Below are 22,756 nucleotides of genomic sequence, written 5' to 3'. Positions count from 1 at the left end.
CAATTAAGCATCGTCCTTTATCATTAATAATTAACTTAGCACGCATGTACAATAATCAAATCAAGCAGTGACTTAAAGCTGATTCTTTCGATCTTTTCATTTGATAATTACCAATTAAACAATAATCATGTAATTAATGAAGTCACCAACAAGGATTCCCTTTGTCTCTTTTCGTTATATTTTGGTGATGCTTCTAAGCAACCACGGTTTTCCGACCAAAGCAGCGAAGTCATCCTTTTTTTGAGATTGAACGTCTGTGATCAATAGCTTTGAATCCATTGGTGGATGCTGTTTTTACGCATTTTAATGGCCTCTATTGCCATTAATTGACTAAAGATATTAATTAATAGTCATTTTTATCTCATTAGTCGCTTAAGTCAAACTTAAAATTTTGTTAGTTGTCGGTAGATTTCAATCTGTTGTTTAAAAATTTACGCAGAGATGATAAAATTAACTAAAACTTTGACTCTTAATTAGACTCATCAGCTCAGGTAGAATGGATTACCAGCAGCGTCCTGTTAAAAAAAAAAAGTACGGAAAGCAGATTATTCATACACTGGCAGTTGAACAAATCGTGGTTTTATTATTTAATCTAGTAACTGCTTCATATGTCAATGAATTGGAAGTTTATGAGCCGAAGCATGATAATGGGATAATGTATACAAGATAAAAACCAAGATAAAGATAGCAATAACTAACACTTGGAGAACCAACCACTAGATTGGAACTTTGGGTGGGTTTTTCGTGTATTTTTGTGGGATGATTTCATTTCGAATATCTAGAAACAGATAGAGTTCGTAATATGCTACAATATCCAAATTGTGCCATCACAAATTTATGTAAAAATCCTATCAAATATCTGCTTTAGGTCAATATATATGTATGTCTGCTTACAAAACTCAAAAAGTATTTAATTAAATTTGTGGACGTTCTTACGAAAAAATCCTTATGATACTAGAACTCATGTCTTATCAAGCATATTATTTTATAGTGGTAAACATCAATAAATTTATAGTAACAAAGACATTTTTTTTTAACTTTGAATATATATTACAATCATAATATCTTTTAAAATATTCTAGATTAAAATCCGTTATGGCATAGCCCAAATAATAACAATGCTTTGATGATATATGATGGTGGTTGGGTCCAAGCGCTTGATAGAGTTTGACTATGCATCAATTTCTAAGCTTGCCAAACCATTTTTGTACATTTAATAAAAAGGTACCAAAAGTAAATGAAACATCTCACTAATCACATTGCTTAATGTAAATTCTTGGTAATGGTTCTCTCCTTATGATGAATTGCAACACCAAAAAAAGATAAAGAAAATTAAAAGTTTTAAGGAGCAATTTTTTTCTTTTTTGGAATAGTCTTTTAATGAGCTTTTAAACCAATCAATTTTCACCATAAAACTGTTTGACAATCAACATGACAGCAGACCATAATATTAATTGAAAGATATTATATAATTGACCACTAAAGAACAGCCATCGTAACAGATTTGCAGACAGATCAGTACATGATCATCACTTTCTTTAACAAGAAAGCCATCTAAACTTTTTAGCATGTATCAATGACCAAGTTAAATTCAATTAAGAAACTTTCTCTTGCTTCCACACAATTGGTTTCCTCAAAGAGAAATGACTTTAATTAATTGTTCTTTATATTTATGAATAAAACACATCCATCATTGATCCCTTCTCTCCACGAAATTTTTTGCTTTTGCTTCTCCAAATGGTCAACAATATTAATCTAACAAGTTTTCTCATATAAAAGGACTACAAAATCAAAAGGAAAAAAAAAAGGCATATAACCACAAACTGAACAATCTTTCTCCTTATTTATCACCAATATTTCATCTCTTTTGTCATCATGTATAACTCCCCATCAACTAACTTTTCACCTTATTTGTGCTGTGGGACCCTCTATCTCCTTATTTATACCAATGCTATAAGCCTTACCCTTCCCCAAGAACTCACAAAGATTCATCAATTCTACAATGGCTTCCATTCTCTATCTCCTTCTTCCTCTTCTCATTCTCATGACCATTTCTTCAGTTAGCAATGGTCAGGGTCCACCTTCACCAGGCTACTACCCCAGCTCAAGAATCAATTCAATAGGGTTTGATCAGGCATTTAGAAACTTATGGGGTCCTCAGCATCAAAGAGTAGACCAAGGCACCTTAACAGTCTGGCTTGATAGCTCCTCAGGTCTAATATTACATATACAAGTCCCACTTCATCATGTCTTATGTTTTATATACCAATTTTGTCTGGTTGCATATATGATTGATAATGTTGTTAATATATAATTTGTGGCAAACAGGAAGTGGGTTCAAGTCACTTCATTCATATCGGTCGGGTTACTTTGGTGCTTCCATCAAGCTTCAGCCTGGTTACACTGCTGGAGTAATTACCTCTCTCTATGTAAGAATCTGATAACAAGATAATTAATTAATTAATTTGATCATTTTTAATCTTTGGATTGCACTCAAATGAACACTCAATTAATTAATTTAATGGCAGCTTTCAAACAACCAAGATCACCCGGGGAACCACGACGAAGTCGATATCGAGTTCCTTGGAACCATTCCCGGTAAGCCCTATACTTTGCAGACGAACGTATACATCAGAGGGAGCGGTGATGGACGTCTTATAGGAAGAGAATTGAGGTTTCATCTCTGGTTTGATCCAACTCAAGACTTTCATCACTATGCTGTGCTATGGTCCCCAAGTGAGCTCATGTTAGTACCATTTTAATTATTTCTGTGCATATACCATCCGTTTTCACACTGGCAAAAAGACAAAACTCCGTTGTCGTTTGTCGAAATTAGTCATTTTCTTTTATGTTGAAAAGTCCTCCCTGCCGTTAGTAATATTTCATTTGCCTGTCAATTTTTTAATTCGGGACGAGTTACTACGTTGTGAAACAGCAAAAAAAATAGTTTACAAAGATATAAATTCATTCTGAATTTTAAATCTGAAATTCCAAGACCTAAGAATGACTCAATATCTAAATATATACATACGTGGGTGTGTGATTTCAATTGTTATAACATATATTTGATGCTTACCTAAAGTAACAAAACATGCATGTTTGCACCATGAGACAGATGTCAAAAAGTTTTTTAATAATTGATGATTAAGAAAAATGTTTCGAGATTCTACTTATAGGCTTATATGATTGTCTTTTCTGAACTAACGTGAATGATTGTGCGGACATATGGATGCTACCTGTATTAATTTTGTCATACGACTGTCCCCTCAGATTCTTCGTGGATGATGTGCCAATTAGAAGGTATCCAAGAAAGAGCGATGCCACATTTCCCTTAAGACCAATGTATCTGTACGGTTCAATATGGGATGCATCATCATGGGCCACCGAGGAGGGCAGATACAAAGCCGACTATAAGTACCAACCTTTTGTTGGTCAGTACAGAAATTTCAAAATAGCAGGTTGCACCGCGGACGGGCCATCCGGGTGCCACCCACCCCCGGCCTCGCCGTCCGGGTCCGGCGTCCTGAGCCAGCAGCAAGTTGCCGCAATGCAATGGGTTCAGAGGAACTACCTGGTTTATAACTATTGCTATGATCCCAAAAGAGACCATACCGAAATACCCGAGTGCTAATAATTAGGGTTAAGGGTTCGTGTTTGCTTTGCTTCTTTGATCATGTGTGAGTGTGTGTTATTTTTATATGCATACAATTGCAAATCAAAGGTGTGTTTTGTAAATGGAGGTCTTGAGATGGGATCCACTTCCAAAAGGAAAAAGAGCAAGGAGTAGTTGAGCGTCCGAGCCTCCAAGGATTTGAAGGGATTTGTTGTCTTGTTGTTCATCACGTATTTTTTTTTCTTCTTTTTTTTTTCATATAAAGCAAATTTGATTCGAAAGAGACATAATAAATTAATATCATGCCTCTTGAATGTTTGTATTTATAACTTTGGCTTTATTTAATAATTTGCCCAATAATATATTAGATAGTTGAAAAATATATCTATACAGACACAGTGCAAGCAAGCAGTAGCAGCTCACTTGTGAATGAGACTTAGCATTATTGAAGTTGCACCAAGAATAAGCTGCACTCGTGAATGATTGTTGGACTATTGTGACCGAGGGTGCCTGCTGGCTCGCTCCTAGAAGCTTAACTTGATAATGAAATTCGAATGGACAGAATGGACCACTACCATTGATGATGAGGCTTTCGCAAAACCAGACGACAAAATGCGAGGTAGAGAAATAAAGTTTCTAATAAAAACATGTTATTGAATAAAAAAGTAGAGCAGCATTAGGCTTTTTATTAAAGGCAAAAGATTCTTTACCCGATAAATTTCTATTTTGTATTAATAAAGAAGACTCGCTAAAGTTCCTCTCACATCATGACAAATGGATGCGAAGTTTTCTAATTTAGTTGTAAGTTTGGAAAAAAAATATATTATATGACAAAATTTAGTATATGTTATCGAACATATAATATTCTAAAATTACCCTATGTCATAGCCTAGATCACCATATATCTAAATTCTCAAGTGTAAGTGTTCTATTATTTTTTTTTTTTTATGCAGGCATTCTTTCTTTTTTTACACTCAATATTGTGTCGATAAAAAAAAAGAAAAGAGAATGCCCACATCAGAGGACTCTATATATATTATTTGTATCATTCACCTGATTAAATTTTATCTCTACTTAAGATTCTTATTTCATGATCAAAATTTGTCCATTTTTAAATATATTAATATTATTGACACTTATTAAAAAAAAATGATTCTACATCTATCTTTTAGTAGTGAGAAAGATTAGCTATTTTTTTTTAGTGGAGGATTTGTCTTTTTTTCGCTGGGAAAGTAGGTTCTGAACAATCACTGATGAAAGGATTTCTTTCCAATTAGTCTTATTATAAATATTAATTAACTAGCCCTAATGTAGGTGACAAAAACAGTTTTATCATGTGAACTTTGCAATTCTACCCTGTTAGGAAAAATTAGGAACAAGTATCAATCAACTAATAATAATGCTTTCTTTGCCGAATTCTTAACTAGCGGATTTTTTTAATCAAATCAATTTAGGTAGAGCTAGGAAGTATTTGGACACTGAGATACACTGTTATAAAGTTTTTTTTTTGTTATACAAAAATTACTTTCTTAGGTATTTAGGTTCTCACAAGAAATTAACGAAAGAAATTTGCATTTTAGGAAGTACAAAAACATTTAGGATGCTTCTTCAAGCAATTCAGATCCTCACCTTGTTTTTTTTTTTCTTTAAAAATATAGTTTTCACCAAAACAAAGAAAATGTTAAAACAAATAGTCAGTTCAAGAAATTACACATAGCAGGCACCATTCATAAATTAATAAAAAGGGTACATGCTCCTTCTATCCTTACAGTGTCAGCTAATTATTTAGTTAATTCCTATACTTTTTTAAAAGTTACTCAAAAAGTCTACTTTTTTTTATTTGTTTCCTTTAAGATCCACTTGTTTATCATCTATTTTTCACCTGCTACATATCAAATTTGTTTCAACTTCAATTTATATATAAAAAAAAAAAATATTTAATCCTTGAAAAGTTTCTATTGAACGGTTATGAGAGTATATACAAGAGTGATTTTAAAAAATTAAATGATCTATAAACTTAATTATAAGGATTAAACGAATATTTATCCCATTAAAATTTCAATTTACTAAAAACAAAGAGAATCTTCTTTTTAGTATGAATGGAGAGGTTAATAACTTCACATAAAGGAATAGATCAGCTACTAAATGCTAAACAAATAATTATAATAAATTCGAAATATAGCCAAGAAAGTAATTATCATCAAATGTGATATCCAAGCTACCCATTTTTCTAAAATAAGATGAACCCAACCAACCTGTAAGGATTGGTATGCATCAGTATTTGGTTCGATCTTGAGGGGCAGCTCTGCGTGCCATGTGGAAACTGCTGATAGCATTGCTTGCTATCCAACCAACCTACCTTTAGCAAGACCACAAGCTGTTATGGTCAGTCGAGGTCAAGCAATCAATTCTGAGCCATGGCTCCTTCAAAGAAACAGACGGATAAAGGATGAATGGATTATATGCATGGCATACTTCGTATAATATCAACCAATGCAAAATATAATTAATTGACGACACGTTACTGATTAAGTTCATTCATCCAAAGAAATTCAACTTTTTCATACGGAGCTCATGATGCTCAATTTGATAGTTGAGTGTTGAGATCCAAACTTCGCATTGTTAAGTTGAGTTTTGCGGATTTAACTCCCAAAGTTGGACAAAATCTCATTTGCATTGAAAGTATCACATCATTCATACAATCATTCAGTAATTTCTTGTTATGTATGTATGTATACATGTTAAAAAACTGCTAGATAAATTTATAATCATATTACAAACAAAATAAAATCAGACTTCTATCACCACTGGATTGTATTGCTTCTACTTTACAAAAGATTTTTTCTTGAAGTGCGACGTGAGAATAAAATTTCACTACAGTAATTGACTATACGTAAACAATTTATTATGGGTCACAACCAAGATCGATTTTAGAGTATCTAAGGCATTAGACAAACTTTTTTATGAGGTCTTTTTTTATTCAACAACTTCAATATTAAAAAATAAATAAATAAAAGAGCTCAAAAGCATGCCATATTCTATTTTTAAATTTCAACAATAATGAAGAACATCCTAAAATATTTCAAAAATAGAATCTAAAAGTTCACTTCCATTAAAATTCCTACAAAAATAAACAAACAAATAAATAAGAACAATATTATTTTCAAATATAATATTTAGAATGATACGTAGAAAGTTGAGATGACAAATTGAAGATCACATAATGGATGTAGACTTTTTATTTCAAGAAACTAATTTTTTCTTTTTTAAATGATCTAGGGCATACAATAAATTTCTTTGTAGAGAAGAGAACAAGAAACTTTTTCATCTATAAATATTTTAGATTATAAGGTTTTTAATAGAAATTAAAAGGAATACTCAAAGTCAAAGATTCTATGTTAAAAAATCAAGTTTTTCTTTTTTTAAGAAACCAAAAAGGTAAAGAATTTATTTATTTTTCTTGCAAAAATCAATAATAAATGAATTAATGGTTAGACAATATTATTAATTATATCTCTTTAACAATAAGGTTACTAAATATAGATTTTCTATCAAAAATAATTCTTAATTATGTGATAATTATTAATTAAAAAATGTTTAATAGACTTTCCTATAATACCTAATTTTAAAAAAATATTTTTTTTTATGAATGAAATTTCATTAAGCATAAGAGATTGTCAACATCGGACATAACCACGGGGGTGGAACAAACCTCCACTCCCCAGGACCTGACATAGAACCCCCCACCCTAGCCACTGTATGGGCAGCGATGTTCGCAGATCTTCGTACAAAAGAGAAATTTACTTCTCCTACTAATTTAGCTAAGGCTTGACAGTCCTCAATAATTAAACCAAAATCATTAAGACTAGGAGCTTGATTAATTAAAGCTAAGTACACAGTCAAACAATTTATTTCAAAAATAATTTTAGAGATCTGTAGGTTCTTTATCCAGTTAAGTGCTTCACGAACAGCCAAAACTTCTGCCTCATGAGGATGAAACAAACCAGGGAAGCATTGACACTTAGCTACCACAAAGGTACCTCCAGCATCTCTTATTACTCCTCCAAAGCTGAAGCTGTCATGAGATCTAAAGACCCTTGCATCCACATTGCGCTTTAGCCAGCTTGTTAGGGGCTTACTCCAGCATACCGAACCATGACCCCACTGCACAGACTCAACAATTGTAAACTTCGTCTTTCCAGCTTCTTGCCATTGGAAAAGATAATGGCCAGCAGCATTCACCAGATTTTGAGCCCGACTAACATGCCCATTCCACACCTTATCATTACGATTAAACCAAAGCCTCCAACACACCATCACAGCTAACTTGCAATCTTCTTTACTGCAGCGGGTAAAAATCTCCTCTATCCATTCAAAAAAAGAAGAACATCTCCTAACAGTTCCAATAGAGGACAATAGCCAGCAAGAGTGAGCAAATAGACACTCCACTAAGCAATGTAAAACATACTCATTAGCAGCACTACATATAGGGCATATAGGGGAAACCTCAACCTTCCTAGGCAGCAAGTTATCAGTCGTAGGCAAAATATTCATTAAAGCCCGCCAAATGAAGTGTTTAACCTTACTTGGGACTTCCAGCCTCCATAAGCTCTTCCATACCTTGCTGCTTGTGGCATTAGAAATAGGATTCAGCAACTTGTAACAACTTGTAACAACTTCTGATAGTAAAGTTGCCTTTCGAATCAGCCAGCCAAACCCAGCAATTTTTGTCATGTCTAGTACTGAGCGGCACCTACAGAGTAAGAGCGGCATCTCTGGCATTGAACACATCCGCCACCAAGTCATTGCCCATCGCCGTTGACCCGGAACCCTAAGACAATTCACCGTGGCTATTGCAAGACTCTCATCCAGAACAGTTGTTATACAACCATTGTCTGCATCGGGAAGCCAAGGATCCTTGTTAATTTGAACTTGCAGCCCACTCCCAATTCGCATCCGACTTACTTGAATTGCCACATGTTTGGAAGCCATTATTGATCTCCAGGTATAGCTAGGATTAAAACCCACACTTGCATCAGTAAATGCAGACCTAGGATAATACTTGGCCTTGAGGATCCTTGCTACAAGAGAGTGCGAAGTGGTCATTAGCTTCCAACATTGTTTGCCCAGCATAGCAATGTTAAAGTCGTGTATCTTTTTAAATCCAATACCCCCAAAAGACTTCAGTTTACACATCGATTCCCAGTGACGTCAATGAATTCCTCGACCTCTATTCCTCTTGGTTCCCCACTAAAACGAGTTCATCATAATTTCCAGCTCCTTGCACAATTCAACATGAAGCAAGTAGATGTTCATGGCATAATTTGGAATAGCTTGGGCTACTGTTTTCAGCATTATTTCCTTCCCTGCCCTACTTAAAAATTTTTGGTTCCAACCTTGCAGCCTTTGCCACACATTCTCTTTGATAAAATTAAAAACAACACTCTTCTTTCTTCCAATCTGCGAAGGCATCCCCAAATAGGTTCCATGGTTGCTAGTGGTAGAAACTTCCAGAATTTCACACACTTGCCATTGAGAAGCCTCATCCATATTTTCACTGAAAGATATGGCTGATTTATGATAATTCACCTGCTGTCCATAAGCAGCACCATAGATACCTAATAGACTCTTTATAATTCTAGCTTCATTTGGGTTGGCTTTAAAAAAGAGGAAACATTCATCGGCAAAAAATAAGTGAGAAACAGCAGGTGCACTCCTAGCCACTTTAACCCCATGTAAAAATCCAGCCCTTTCACGATTACGAATCAACAAACTTAGTCCCTCAGCACAGATAATGAATAAGTAGGGAGATAACAGATCACCTTGTCTAAGGTCTCTACTTGGGATAATCGGCCCCATTTCCACTCCATTCCTAATCACCTTACATCTCACTGTAGAATCACACAGCATAATAAGATCCACCCAACCCTCGTCAAACCCCATCCTCAGCATCATAGCCTTTAGAAATATTAGTTAGAGAATTATTAATTAAATACTCAAAAAAATAAGATCTTTTTACAATGGGGCCTTAGGTGACCGTCTTATTCGTCTATATTTAAGCCATACCTAATCATAACATATCCTTAGCCAGATTATCAATATAGATCAAACCTAAGTAAGATCGAGGCAAATTAAAAAGGATATTAAAGAAGAAGAAGCAGCCAGCGGATATGCAAGCTGTGACTGCAGGAGTGATGGACTGCTGGGCCAAGGATAATTTCGCTGCAAATGCTGGAAAGCCCAAAAAACAAAACTACTTAGCTCTGAGCCAAACTAGAAAAATTCTGACAGTACTCCATGGATTGCTCAAAACACCCACTCCTTGAAACAAAACAGTGTCGCATCCAGAAAACAGAGTAATCACGAATATACAGGTGGAGTCTTGGTTCCAGCACCGCAAAAGTGGTGGCCCAATTCAATCATTATTCATAATATAAATACAGAATACATTATTGTCATTGGTTATCTTAAAAATCAAAGTATGAACGTGCAACAAACCGACCTTAGCTCAGTTGGCAGAGCGGAGGACTGTAGTGGAATTCCAACAGTATATCCTTAGGTCGCTGGTTCGAATCCGGCAGGTCGGATTTTTTTTTTCCCCCAATCTTTTCCTTCGATTTTCGAAGTAATCTGAAGATTTTTAAAAATGAATTTTCGGAGTAAGGGGCTTTTCATGTCATGTTTTAAAAAATATATTTTTAGATGCCTTTTAAAATGATTTCTATAGAGAAAATAAAAAAAAAATTACTAGAAAATTATTTCTACAGCTTATATGTACGAACTAACAGAATAAAAAAAAGTTGTCAGGTCAGATTATTAATTAGTCAGTCAAATAAAATTTATTCCTTTGAGCGTCGGATTTACACTTCAAAATCTTGACCAGCCTACTTATTATAATTGTGCCTTAAAATCCCATTGTATTTCTCTTACTTTAATCACTTGCGGATCTGGACAAACTGAAGTCAATGAGTTGAGTTCACGAAACCTAACAATAAAGCCAATCCCATAACATTAGCCACCGGCGGCGCCCTCTTAAACAAAACCCATTTGAGGTTTGACCCATTTAAATATTGACGACACGGAAATAAAGAAAGAAGAGCCGTTGCCGCAACTAGGGATAGCAAAATTCAGGTCCGGGTCCGGGTTCGGTCTTTTCAGTTCCGGACCCAGATGACAATTTTGCTATACCGGATCCGGATATAACCCGGATATTTTAATTCCGGGTTCGGACCGGGTTGAACCTGGAAAAATCTGGGTTTCCCGATTGCGGGTTCCAAACCCGGATATCTATTACAATTTTTTTTTCTCTCGATGTTACTTCCTCAAATCTCCAAATCTCAAATCACCAAAATCCCGAAACCATAGCTAAATGAATGTTGAGGGAGGATTGCTGAGTTTTCAGATTTTTGGTGGCATTGGTGTTGTCGTCAGCGTCGAGGAGAGCATCGTCAGAAAGTTGCAGTGGAGATTCAGGAGTTTCTGGTGACAAAAAACCAGCAAGAGTGGCGGAAAGCAGCAGTCAAAAACCAGCAAGAGTGACAAAAAATGAGGATCAGCCTTAACGGGCGCATTCCTCTTTGTCTTCTTTTCAATACAAAGATTTTTTCAAGTCATTTGAGTGAATGAAAGAGAAATTGGAGAAGAAAGAAAGTTGCTGCAGTGAGTTTTAATGAAAAGAGAAGATGGAGAAGAAAGAAAGAGAAATTGGAGAAGAAAGAAGCGGCTGCAGTAGGTTAAGACTTAAGGCATTAGGGTTTTTTTTTTCTTTTATACTTAAATTATCCGGGTCCGGGTTTCGGACATCCGGGTTAAGATAAAACCGGATCCGGACCGGAATGTATCCAGGTTCAAAATATCATTTCCGGATCCACATTGTATTACCTTCCGGTGCGGATTAAACCTAAACTGAATTATCCGGATTTGTCCGAATCCGGATTAATTTGCCATCCCTAGCCGCAACTGACATTAACACACAAGAAAAAGAAATCTCCGAAATTCGGAAAACCGAATATTTTGGTTTTGTTTTTGGTTTTCTAGTTGCAGTTCCAAGTAAGGATGGATGATTGGGTTTGGCTCGGTTTGTTTTCTAAAAGCGACCGTCCGTGAACCGTGACCACTACTGACACTCCCCACGCTATTACGCCATCCCATATTTAAAGCCTCTGACACAACTCAGCTGTCGCCGTGTCCTGTCTTTTAACTTTGTCTCTGTCAACTTTCCCTTTGCTCGTCCTAATTTCGCAGAAAATTTTCAACTTTTTTCTCCATTTTCAATCAAAGTTCTAATTTTTAAAGCCCCTTTTGCTTTTCCCAATTCTTTCCTCACTCCAATAGCCATTATAGTAGTGTGTGAGTGCCCCCCTTTTTAAGCGTATCTCACCATCTTTACTTCATCAGAGAAAATTTTTAGATTTCCTATCTCACGACCACAATGAAATATAAAAATTATGTCTAATTCTTTTTTTTTTCTTTTGATAAGTACATTCAATTGAGTGTAAAATACTCTTACTTATTTTTCAGAAAAGAGTTGTCTATATAGACTCAAAAAAACTTCATATGAGCAAATTAACAACCATTTGACAAATTACTTGCATAAAATCCTTACAAATTTCAAACAGTTTATTGCCAAGCCCAATATCAATCGTCAAAGCCCAACGACGTTATTATACAAGAATTTAAAAACAAAATTAAAAGAAAATGTAGAACGTATTAATCTGTGATCTGCACAAGACAGTATCAGCGTGAACCACGTTTGTATTATTATTATTCTTTTTTGATACAATAATTTGACCCCAAAAAAAAAATTAAAATTTCTCTTTCCTATATACAAAGTAAGTATCGCAAATATTCCAAATCATTTTTTAACCGCAAAAAGATCCAGTCACCGTCCACCATATCAGCCAGTATTCACATGCCATCCTACTAAAAATCTACCAAAAATCTATTCTCCCTGATCTAACTGGTCCCCACCACGCTGTATAAAAATTCCATCCGCTGATCATTTCCCAGCCGAACAGGCAATAAAACTCCAGCTGTACTCCATTATTGCCCATAGAGGCGCATCCACGTGGGACAAGCAGCATCTTAGCTGGCTAATCCGAGCTCCCAATCACGGAAAACCACGTGGCACCATCTCATTGGCCAGAAACCTCTGACCTCCTGTACGACCTGTCCAGCTTCTGCGACAAAGCTCGAATGACCTGCCACGTGGCATCCCCTTCTTCGACGCGATCGTTGAACAGCAGGGCCCGCCTAACATCCGGGTCCCACAAGTTCTTCTGAATAATACTCAAATTCGTAGCAGCCACGTGGTCAAGGATCGGTCCCAGCGTTGCCACGTCCTTTTCGGCCACCGTTAGCGATATATCAGACCACTTAACGGCGTCAGGGAAGGGCAACCGGATACCATCTGCAATGATTACCGGCACGCATCCTAACACGACCGATTCAACCAGCCTCGGACTCCACGGGGCCCACCCGAGAGGGCACAAACAGAACACAGACCGGACAATTTCTGACTGGTAACCGGCAAATCTATGCCTCTGAAGATAAAACCTCCGGTCGCCATTATATTTTCTCCATATGACCGTTCTCACCCTCCTGAAAACAATTAACCAAGGGTAAATACGTAATTACAAAACCCTAAAACAATCAAAGAACCATGATTATGTGATAATTACTTGCTGTAAAATCGCCCACTAACGTTCTTCGGGTGCACTTCCATTTTACCCCGAAAGAACACCTGGATGTCACGACGGCCGCTCACCGGAGCTTTCTCCAAAGTCTTCCGTACACTTACCGGCGAAACGTACGGTGGGATTACTACATTTTCAACTTCTTGACACGGGTGTTGATATTTGACTCCAAAAGTCTGTAAAATAATTGATTTCTTTAAAAACTCTGGAATCCCGTCTGCAATGGCTCTGTCCTCCTTTACAAAAACAGAACAGTCAAAAATCCATAAAATAAAACAATTTTTTTTCCCAATAAGCATTTTCAATTTTGTTGTTACCATTGCATGGAAGCAAGCACCATAGTCGTGGGAAGCAACAAACACGTGATCGGAGCCATGGGTTCGGTTCCAGAAAGGGTACTGAGAAGAGATGAGCTGAATGGCGGAGGAAATGAGAGTGCGAGCGTGGCCAATGGCGGGGAACCCATTCACGGTGCTGAAGTTACAGGACACATAAACGGGGACGAAGAAGAAGTCAGCTTCATACGGGTCAAATGTCCGTATGACGTCGTCGTTTAAAAGTGCCCTGTGAATTGCCACCTCTGAAGCAAACAAATGGTTGCTGCATCGCTCGTTCGATAGCCAATCCGTGTTGTATTTTGATGGCAGCTCGTATACATATATCTTCAAATCCTCTAAAGCCCCTGTTTATCAACAAATTAGTCAAAGTGTACACACACATAATGCTATGGGTAACATTAACAGTAGGCAATAACTAATACCTCTAGTTGGATGTTGAAGAGATGTTGTGTTGACGGATTCAATGAGGGCACGAGACGGAAGGTTAGATTTGGAATTAGAAAAATGAGTTCTTGACAAAGGGATGGGCTTGTTGTGGCTGATGAAATAGGAGCTGAAGAAATAGAGTGTCAGAGAGAACCAAAGAACCCATTTGTAATATTTGAAGCAAGAATTTTTCTCTAGCTGTTGTTGTTGCCTTCCATTTTTGTGCAGTAGCCTCATTTCCACGTAGAACCCTCTTCTCTTTGTGGGTCTTTTGAGGAGCTCTTCCATCGCATTTAAAACACACACAAAAAAAAGCGAAAAAAGACTTTTTTTGTTTAATTTGCAGATGAGATGGGGCTTTCAGTTTCTGGTTTGTGAAGAAGTGGAGATGAAGGAACAGTGATAGAAGAAGATGTGGGTTTGTTGGTACTTCGTCATCCTACAGTTATCAAAAATAAAAAATTCAAAAGGATTCAATACTTTGCATCAACTTTGTTTATCAGCAGCTATGGCTTTGGTTGAGTTCTGGTAGTCTCAAATTTTAGGAAAACAAATTAATTAATTAATTAATATAAATAATTTGGGGAAAAATAAAAAAACAAATATTAAAGATGTTGCAGAGAGACAGAGAGGAAATAGCAGAAAGGGCACATGGCGACGGAGCATAATGGAACTGGTTGAATGAAGTCCTCGGTTTCTATGCCTGTTACGGTCCTTTGAGAATTTCAATTGACTAAATGACTGAAATGCCCCTGATGGGTTTGCACTTTTCAGGTCTGCGTGCAGGTGCTTTTCGGTAAAACGGAGGGCTGTCGTTGTTTAAATTTAAATGATAAGATTTTAGTAAACGATAAGCATTCATCTGAACCTTAGATTTAATCAACACTGAGAGAGATCATAATCAACAACAATCTGTTTGGATTTAACTTAAGATGGAAGCATTTCTAATAGTGGTATATGTCAGCAGTGGTGGGTGGCTTCTGACCGTAGGATTTTATTTGATGAACGGTTGAGATGCCTGCCTTCAGGGACAGTGGCTTTAGTAGTAGAGCAATTATGGGGAAGCACTTGTTGTTGGAGGGAAAGTTGGGTGATTATTAATTGTGGGCTTCGAGTCTTGAATAATATACAAATATTACAGGATACAGCTGTATTTGTTCCTTGGCAGTGTAGAGGCGGCGGTGTGTCCAATAACCCCAAATTGGTCACTTATTTTGTAAAATGAAAAAAAAACTATATATAAATATGATTTTATTGGAGCCTTTAAATTAACCATACAGTACGTGCCGCGTAGAATGGGATACGGAAATTAATATTTAGCTTTGCATGCAACATGCTTACGTGTGTCTAATTGTCTAAATATCTCATCCGTGAGGCAGCTAGCTTAGCCCTTTCATATTGAATAACGATTATATAAAGTGTAGTTTGTTAGTTTTACGCAACCCATAAAAGCAACAGGCAACCACTTAAATCAATTTTATTACTCGAGAATTATTGAGAAATCGCAAATTAAGTTGAACTGGTCCATGGTCCCGTCTCGTCTCACCACTTGGTATAGATGCCATAGGAAAAGGGTAATTGATTTTTTTACTCTGGGCGGCATTAAAAAAGATTTTTTTTTTTATTACATGAGACTATTACTCAGATTACAACTCATATTACATGAGAATATAACTGATATGTACAAATCAGACTATAACTGGGACCAACATACATTAATCTAATGGAGCGCTGCCCAGATTTTAACCCTCTCAAATATTCGAGGGATGTCTACTCCTCGCATTGGGACAAGGAAGCAGACTGCCTTCACTCAATTTTATTTGAGGAATGAAACACCCTCACATGCATTGTGGGGGTTCGAACTGCTGCTCTCCAAGTTGGAAAGCAGCAGCTCTCGGCCGAGTGGCTCGCATTAAAAAAGATTAATGAAAAGGAATCGAGTGAATCAAATCGAATTAGATTTGTCTTTCTGTACAATACATCCCCCATTGTCTAGCTTAGCTTATTCAGTCTTGAGAATTATTATCTGATTTTGATCGCCCATTTAAACTTTTTTCCAAGACTATCCTAGAAATCGATTTGTTTATCATTGCTTCTTAGTCCTTACGGTCTTTTATGAATCACACAATCAATTCTATTCCATTTTGTGATGATCGATCAAAGAGTCAGCCTTTGGAATTTGACTGTCTTCAGGAGTCTCCTGGACGGCCAGGTGTTTTGTTTTTATTGCGTGCAAAAAATATTATCGTAAAATATAAATGAAAGTTAATGCAAAGCTCAATTACATTAACTATTTGGAGAATGCATGCCTTCAAATTTCATTAATTCTATACGCGGAAAAAATTTAATTCCGGTCCGAGTCTGAAACTTTGATTTATCTCCACTTGTAGATAGATTCAAAGAGATGATATTGGAGCTTTTGAAATTTCTAGGAAAAAAAAATTGATGGTTTTGAAAGATACAAGTAGATTAGTCGCGAGTAACCATCATCAAGTTGTTTGCGTACGTGAGCGGCCAAGACCCAAGGCGCCCCACGATGACACAACGTGTTCTTTACTTTTAAAGAGATTAAAATAATAAGTTATGATAATGCTTTTGTCATTGGGATGTAATCGTGATCAATTTGGGATTAGTTGCACACGTGTGAAGGGCAGTTGGTGAATTTTTTCGGACACCTACCGGAATTAACTGTCGTTTGTACAGGAGACCCTAACGTTTTTTCAAATGCTTTTTGGGGAAGCAACCGAGCCCAAATGTTTGGCTCGTTCTCTTGGTGGCGCAGCAATTCTCAGCAACTGAACTTCAAAGGAAATACTCGAAGGTGTCTTTTAAGGCACCTTTTTTTTCCCTTCTTTTCCTGAAAAGTTATAAGCCAATTTACTTTGAAGAGGATAATTTGTGTGTGCTAATAAAATAAAGACTTGTCTTTCTTAGATTGGTGGGTCGTAATTCATAAGATTAAATCTTTGATCTAAGTGATTTTACTAGTACAATATACGAACCAAGTTCTTATGTTCAAATATTTTCTCGCTCTTTCATCAATTGATTTATCTACAAGTTCTCTCCATCAAGTCTCGTTTTCGTATTTACATGAGTAGCTTGCTAAAACTTGTCTGCTACAATTGTTAGACCTCGACTTATAAATTCAAGCTCGTGGGTCGAATGATTTAACTAATAGCTTAATTTTAAATTTTTCATTGTCCATCCAACTACGCGATGGAGGGTTTAAGTTCCCCAATTAAAGTTCTGTATTTAGCTTCAGGATAGATTTCTTCTAAATTTGAAAGTAAATTGCATCCATCTTGAAATTAGAATCTAGCATATGTGAAAGTATACGCAAGCAAACACCCATGATTTGCTCTCTAAAAAATTATGTTGCCTTATAATCCGGGAAAACAAATAAGAATATGTCATTGGCAAAAGTCAATTTTGAGATGACATCGGGTGGTTGCATTACTTTACTCCAAAATCTGTACTTTAATAAAAAAAATAGCTGAAAAGGCTTTCAGGGACACATTGACTGACTGTTGGGTACACGATGGACGTCACGTAAAATAATATCGTATCAAGGTAATGGAGAGTGTATAAAAATTGCATTATTGCTTCACCGGCCTTATCTTAAATAATATAATGACAACCTAAATGTCCCAAATCCCACTTCAGCTACAAATGTGCTTGTCATCGATCCTATTCATTTGTTGTTATGTTGTTTTCATAGGAATAATTAAATTTTGATAACAATTGCATCTAACCATTAATTAGCCCTAGTCAAAAAAGAAAAGAAAAACCCTTGTTTACCCTCTCACTTCCCACTATAAAGTAATAAACAAGCAAAAACATCAAAACAGCCCAAAAATTATGAAATTTAATGCTGGTGGGCACCAAATTTTAACACGACATAAATTTTGATTCATGACTTGGAATAGCATGAATTAATTCAATGTTATTTTCTCAAATTTGATACACTAGAAGCTGATCCTTTCAATATCAGTCATTACCTCAATTACAGCTCTTTAATGCCAGAAACACAAAATCCTGTGAATGATTCAAAAACATATGTAATTAGAAAAAAAAAAGGATAAAAAAGAGTAAAATTCACATATGTTAACTGGTTGTGGCTGTGCATGCATATTTATTCGGTGGGGGAGGTAACTTGTACCCTAAAAGTAGAAGCATTCATTTGAAATTGAAACTGAGATCTTGAAACAAACAATCAAGGAATCATTTCACTGGTCCCATTACTATCTCATTACTTTCATTAAAAAATAAATAAAAATAAACCCATAATTCATGTTTTGGACTATCGCATTCTCATTTTGGCCAATCAGAAAACTTGAAGCTTCCCTTAGACTGAAGGCTCATCATGGGTGTAATTATGTGGTCTGCTTGGAGTTTAGATATGAGTTTTATGATTGGAGCTATCTTTTGCGTCAACTTCTTATCACGTGCAAAAGATAGAGCGGGTACTAATTACTCTGTAAAAAGTAATTAACTCAAGCTGAGTGTCATCTTAAACTTGTATCTATTGTTAGCCCAGGCAAATTATCTTCTTACAAAATTTCGGTGCACTTAAATCAGACTGAGTTAAATTAGCAGAGTTGTCTTTTAATAACATATTGTTGACGGCATCTTTCGAAACGGCAAGAGAAGTATGGGTTGAATTAATTGAAGCCGAGTGACAGCGATGGGTTATGCACGAGAACAAACGGTGACAACAACAGAAAATCAAAGACATAGAACGGTTGTTATGCTGTCATAGCAATGGCTCGTCCTGTAGGTTTTCTTGTGATTGAGGATTCTTAGCTCAACATTTTCCTAGAAAACAAACATGTAGGATCCACATTTTGAAGACTCTTTTGTGACTTCGTTGAAATTCAAATTACAATCCAGAAGGACAAATTGGCATCCCAAGTGTTTATCCATAATGTGCTAGAGAGGCAATTTATTGGGTCACTGAATTTGGAGCTCTTCAGAGGACCACAATATCAGAGACTTTTCCTAGTATAAATCATTGATTAATTAATTTATAGAGCAACAAATTGGTGATGAAAATATAGTGGCAATGATAGTTTTAAAGCTTAACCTCAACGCTTAAGAGTTCTAAAGCAAAACCGAATTGTTATATCACCATTTGACTTTCAGAATTACACAAATTCTTCCATTTTTCGAGGTCTTAGTAAAACTTGAATCAGATTTTGTGGTCAACGGATGGATTTTACTCGATCTTTTGTCAGTCTTTTTCCCTTAGAATCAGCCTCTATAATAAACTTTAAAGTCTTGAAAATGATCTTCAATTTCACTTTTTCACTTTCACCATGATTGTTTTACCTGGATGAAATGATTCCACCATTATTTTTTTCTTAAGGAAAAAGGGCACCGGGCAATTTAAGGATCATGGACCACGGTGGCAATTGCTACAACAAAAGCGACCCTTTGGTTATGTATTAGAACAAATGCAACTGTTTTTAGGTTGAATCCACAAATTTGTAGGGCACTGTTTTGACAATTATTTTATGGGACCATTGGATAGGGGTGGGCAAATTCGGTTTGTATGTCTCAAACCGATCTAAACTTATCGGTTTGAAAATATTTCAAACCGATATCAACTTAAAATTTTTTCAAACCGAACCGATCCAAACCGACTGGATCGGTTTGGATCCTCGGTTTGAGCTTATTAGCTAAAAGCCCACTTCTTTTATATTATTTTACCTAAATTATTTGTTATTTTTTTGTGTCCGTAGTCTAAATTGATACATCTTTTATATTATTCATATCTACTTTGATATCTACATAACAATTCAAAGATACATCCATACAAGTTTATAACATAATACACCCTAATAAAGAAGTTATTAACATGTTCATTCAAAACAAACTCACAAAATTAAAATAAACTTGAACAACATTTGACAATTAAAATATTGTGCATCTTGTCCGTCAAAACTTATGGCCCAATTACTTTTGATTTGTCAAAATCTGGATAAAATGATAAATATAATTAGTTAGATTGCTTAACTTAGAATATAATATAATTATATAATATTTCTGGATTGGATCGGTTTGAATCGGTTTGGAATCCTTCCAAACCGAATGATGTCGGTTTGCAATCCAATAAACCGAAACTAATTTTTTTACTAATGAAACCGATCCAAATGGTCGGTTTGGATCGGTTCGGTTAAAATATGCCCACCCCTACCATTGGAAATAAACCTAAACAGAAGTGTAGAACAATTGGACTTATGGAGGTCCATATGCACTGTATTCAAAACACTGAACAGAACACTCACAAACCTTAATCATTCTTCACCCATCAAAATTCTGAAAAACAGTTACCAATTATAGACCTGTTCTATTGTGGGCGTATGCCATACCTTAGAAATTATGAAAGTACTGAAAAAAAAAGGGGCAAAGGGTACCCCATTTAAAGACCTCAAACCCTGAAAGGGGTGATAAATTTTGGGGCAGTGACCCTGCAGCTTTGAAGCGTGAGCTGTCCAGGCACATGCTATTCCAAATATGTACATCAGAAAAAAGAGGAAAGCATGTGATCAATTATTGGTAAAATAATTGTAGAAAGGTGCTTTTTTTTTTTTGTAAAGGGGACAAGTATTTGGCAATTTGCACTTTAAAATGTGGTTATGTGCTAGCAATGCAGGAGGGAACAAACTGGATGAGAATCAACGATCTGCTTATATAACTACATAAGCTATTATATATGGTTCTAGTTGAAAGTTTATCTTAGGCCTCATCATCAATTCATCATCTACAAGTAAGAAAATTCCATGGCGTCATTATCAAATTTTTTATTTTTAATATGTACAAGTGACTTATATCAGCAATCATGGGCGGATCCAACCAAGGCCCAGGAGAGGATTCGGCCCTGATCATTAATTTTTCTTTTACATGTGCCCAAACTCCTTTTGAAGAGTTAAAAAGAATTTAGAGACATTTTTCATATAACAAAAAACTTGTAGTTTAAATCCTAATAGTAACATTATTTTGTTTTCTTAAATATTTTGTGGAAACTACTTAGAAAAAAAATATTTTCACGCATTTAAAATAAATAATTTGTTACTATTATTATTATTATTCAAAATTAAAAAGAAAGTAGTGAAATTTGAGTTTATGAGACTTAAAATGTATTCAAGTGAACACTTAAAAAAAAAAGCACTCCAAATAAAATAAATTTTTTTAAACTAGGTCCCCCTTAATTTAAGTGTCTGGGCCCCCCACTGCCTACAATAGAGTATGAAAATTCTCTCTTTAAATTGTGGTACACAATTCTACCCCTACTTAAGAAATATCTTGAAGCATTTATAGTCAGTTTATTTAGTGTTCATCCGAGATATTAATTTCCCAACTAACAAATTAACAATAATTCTTAACGCATACGGTAACATAAAACTTTGAAGAATGAAAAAAAGATACATATAATCTCTTAAAATATATTAGGGATGGTTTATGGTTTTGATCCAATTATATGAATGGCTCGGCCGTTAAAATTGTTGCGATCGCTTTCAGCACATAATATCCTTGATAGATTTTAGCTACCTCGACTGTATAAATATATAATTCGATCAAGTGCGTGCAGTCGAGCGACAGGGCATGTGACAGTCACAGACTCCCTATTTGAGAGCCGTGCACCTGATCGGTATATATATACACACACATACATACACGGGGGACAGGCAACATAACATGAATTGTTAACCCAATAGGAGTGCTTTCTCTTCAACCCTTTGCAGCAAACGGAGAAATTGATTTGGTAATTCGGCAGCCAAACCCCAAAAATATAATGATATTGGTGAACGAACAATTGTGTGTTGGGCCTTAACAGGCAATGCAGGCCTAAAGTTAGCGGAAAAAGTATTAGTTAGAAAGATAAGAGTGGGCGATGTCCAATTTATTCTTTCATTTTTGGGACTTTGCCCAATCCCTACAAATTCTAAAGAAATAGAATAACGCACAGCTTCATTTTGTGCCTCCTTGAAGTTTTTTGAAACAACTCTCTACCTGCTACGCAGTTTTATTACTTTGATCAGAATGCAAATTGCTCTTTCCATATCAATTAAAAAAAAATTAATTATCCATATACATCTTCAATAAATATCAATTAAAAAACAATAATAATCCATATACATCTTTAATAATCTTCAAATAAAAAAATTTAAAAAAAAACACCATTTGTATTTCTTTGGCGAAGTTAAATTGTCATTGAATAAATTTTCTATAAAGGTGACTTGAAGGCATAGGGACCTATTGTAGAAACACTAATCAACTCACTAGTACTGCTTGGAAATAAATAACTTAAAATTATGAATTACTTATACAAGGTAATGTATTGTGGGAAAATTCCGGGTTACTCCCCTCGCGAAGTAACAATCTTCAAATCGCCCTCCTTACTATTGAAAACATCAAGTTATCCCACAAAACTTGTTATTTCTTTATTATTTTTAACGGCTAAAAGGATAAAATAGTATTTGCACATTTTCCTAACAATCAATTAACAGAAAAAGATCAAACCTAGGTAGACTAATTTTCATGGGTCCAAATCTTTCTGAGTTTTTTAAAACACACATAAATATTTCAAATATTTGTAGTATGTTGCCTAATACTTTAAATTTTTTTTATTTTGTGCCTATATGACTAATGTTTTTGAACGGATTAAATTTTACCTTCTCGTA

The 22,756-nt window shown here is 35.5% G+C and overlaps 3 protein-coding genes and 1 non-coding gene across 4 annotated transcripts; 2 read left to right on the top strand and 2 right to left on the bottom strand.

Moving 5' to 3' along the window:
- The first annotated feature begins 1,817 nt into the window (after window positions 1-1,817).
- LOC18034104 (xyloglucan endotransglucosylase/hydrolase protein 31) lies at window positions 1,818-3,851 on the top strand. The gene is made up of 4 exons (XM_006424403.2): window positions 1,818-2,213; window positions 2,329-2,429; window positions 2,529-2,746; window positions 3,271-3,851. Exons 1-4 carry the CDS (start codon window positions 2,003-2,005, stop codon window positions 3,629-3,631), a joined length of 891 nt encoding a protein of 296 aa, XP_006424466.1. The 5' UTR covers window positions 1,818-2,002; the 3' UTR covers window positions 3,632-3,851.
- A 5,012-nt stretch (window positions 3,852-8,863) lies between these two features.
- On the bottom strand, window positions 8,864-9,556 carry LOC112096469. The gene has a single exon (XM_024179913.1). It carries the CDS (start codon window positions 9,554-9,556, stop codon window positions 8,864-8,866), a length of 693 nt encoding a protein of 230 aa, XP_024035681.1.
- A 554-nt stretch (window positions 9,557-10,110) lies between these two features.
- On the top strand, window positions 10,111-10,200 carry TRNAY-GUA. The gene is given in 2 exon segments: window positions 10,111-10,147; window positions 10,165-10,200. It is a non-coding gene; the product is annotated as a tRNA-Tyr (tRNA).
- A 2,120-nt stretch (window positions 10,201-12,320) lies between these two features.
- LOC18034656 (probable glucuronoxylan glucuronosyltransferase IRX7) lies at window positions 12,321-14,978 on the bottom strand. The gene is made up of 4 exons (XM_006424402.2): window positions 14,069-14,978; window positions 13,626-13,990; window positions 13,294-13,544; window positions 12,321-13,213 (listed from the first exon to the last, which is right to left on the bottom strand). Exons 1-4 carry the CDS (start codon window positions 14,358-14,360, stop codon window positions 12,748-12,750), a joined length of 1,374 nt encoding a protein of 457 aa, XP_006424465.1. The 5' UTR covers window positions 14,361-14,978; the 3' UTR covers window positions 12,321-12,747.
- Between the last annotated feature and the right edge of the window lie 7,778 nt (window positions 14,979-22,756).

This window comes from Citrus clementina, unplaced genomic scaffold (genome assembly GCF_000493195.1).
Source record: "Citrus clementina cultivar Clemenules unplaced genomic scaffold, Citrus_clementina_v1.0 scaffold_8, whole genome shotgun sequence".
In the NCBI taxonomy this organism is placed as follows: Eukaryota; Viridiplantae; Streptophyta; class Magnoliopsida; order Sapindales; family Rutaceae; genus Citrus; species Citrus x clementina.
Note: the sequence above shows the minus strand (reverse complement) of the source record. Positions and strands in the feature narration are given on the sequence as shown.

Excerpts from the sequence above, each read along its gene's own strand:
- LOC18034656 (XM_006424402.2), bottom strand. The coding sequence starts at position 14,360 with ATGGAAGAGCTCCTCAAAAGACCCACAAAGAGAAGAGGGTTCTACGTG. Across the intron at positions 13,991-14,068 it reads TCTTCAACATCCAACTAGAG|GGGCTTTAGAGGATTTGAAG; the intron begins GTATTAGTTATT and ends GTTGATAAACAG. Across the intron at positions 13,214-13,293 it reads AGTGGGCGATTTTACAGCAA|GAGGGTGAGAACGGTCATAT; the intron begins GTAATTATCACA and ends AATTGTTTTCAG.
- LOC18034104 (XM_006424403.2), top strand. The coding sequence starts at position 2,003 with ATGGCTTCCATTCTCTATCTCCTTCTTCCTCTTCTCATTCTCATGACC. Across the intron at positions 2,214-2,328 it reads CTGGCTTGATAGCTCCTCAG|GAAGTGGGTTCAAGTCACTT; the intron begins GTCTAATATTAC and ends TGTGGCAAACAG. Across the intron at positions 2,747-3,270 it reads TGGTCCCCAAGTGAGCTCAT|ATTCTTCGTGGATGATGTGC; the intron begins GTTAGTACCATT and ends CTGTCCCCTCAG.
- LOC112096469 (XM_024179913.1), bottom strand. The coding sequence starts at position 9,556 with ATGGGGTTTGACGAGGGTTGGGTGGATCTTATTATGCTGTGTGATTCT.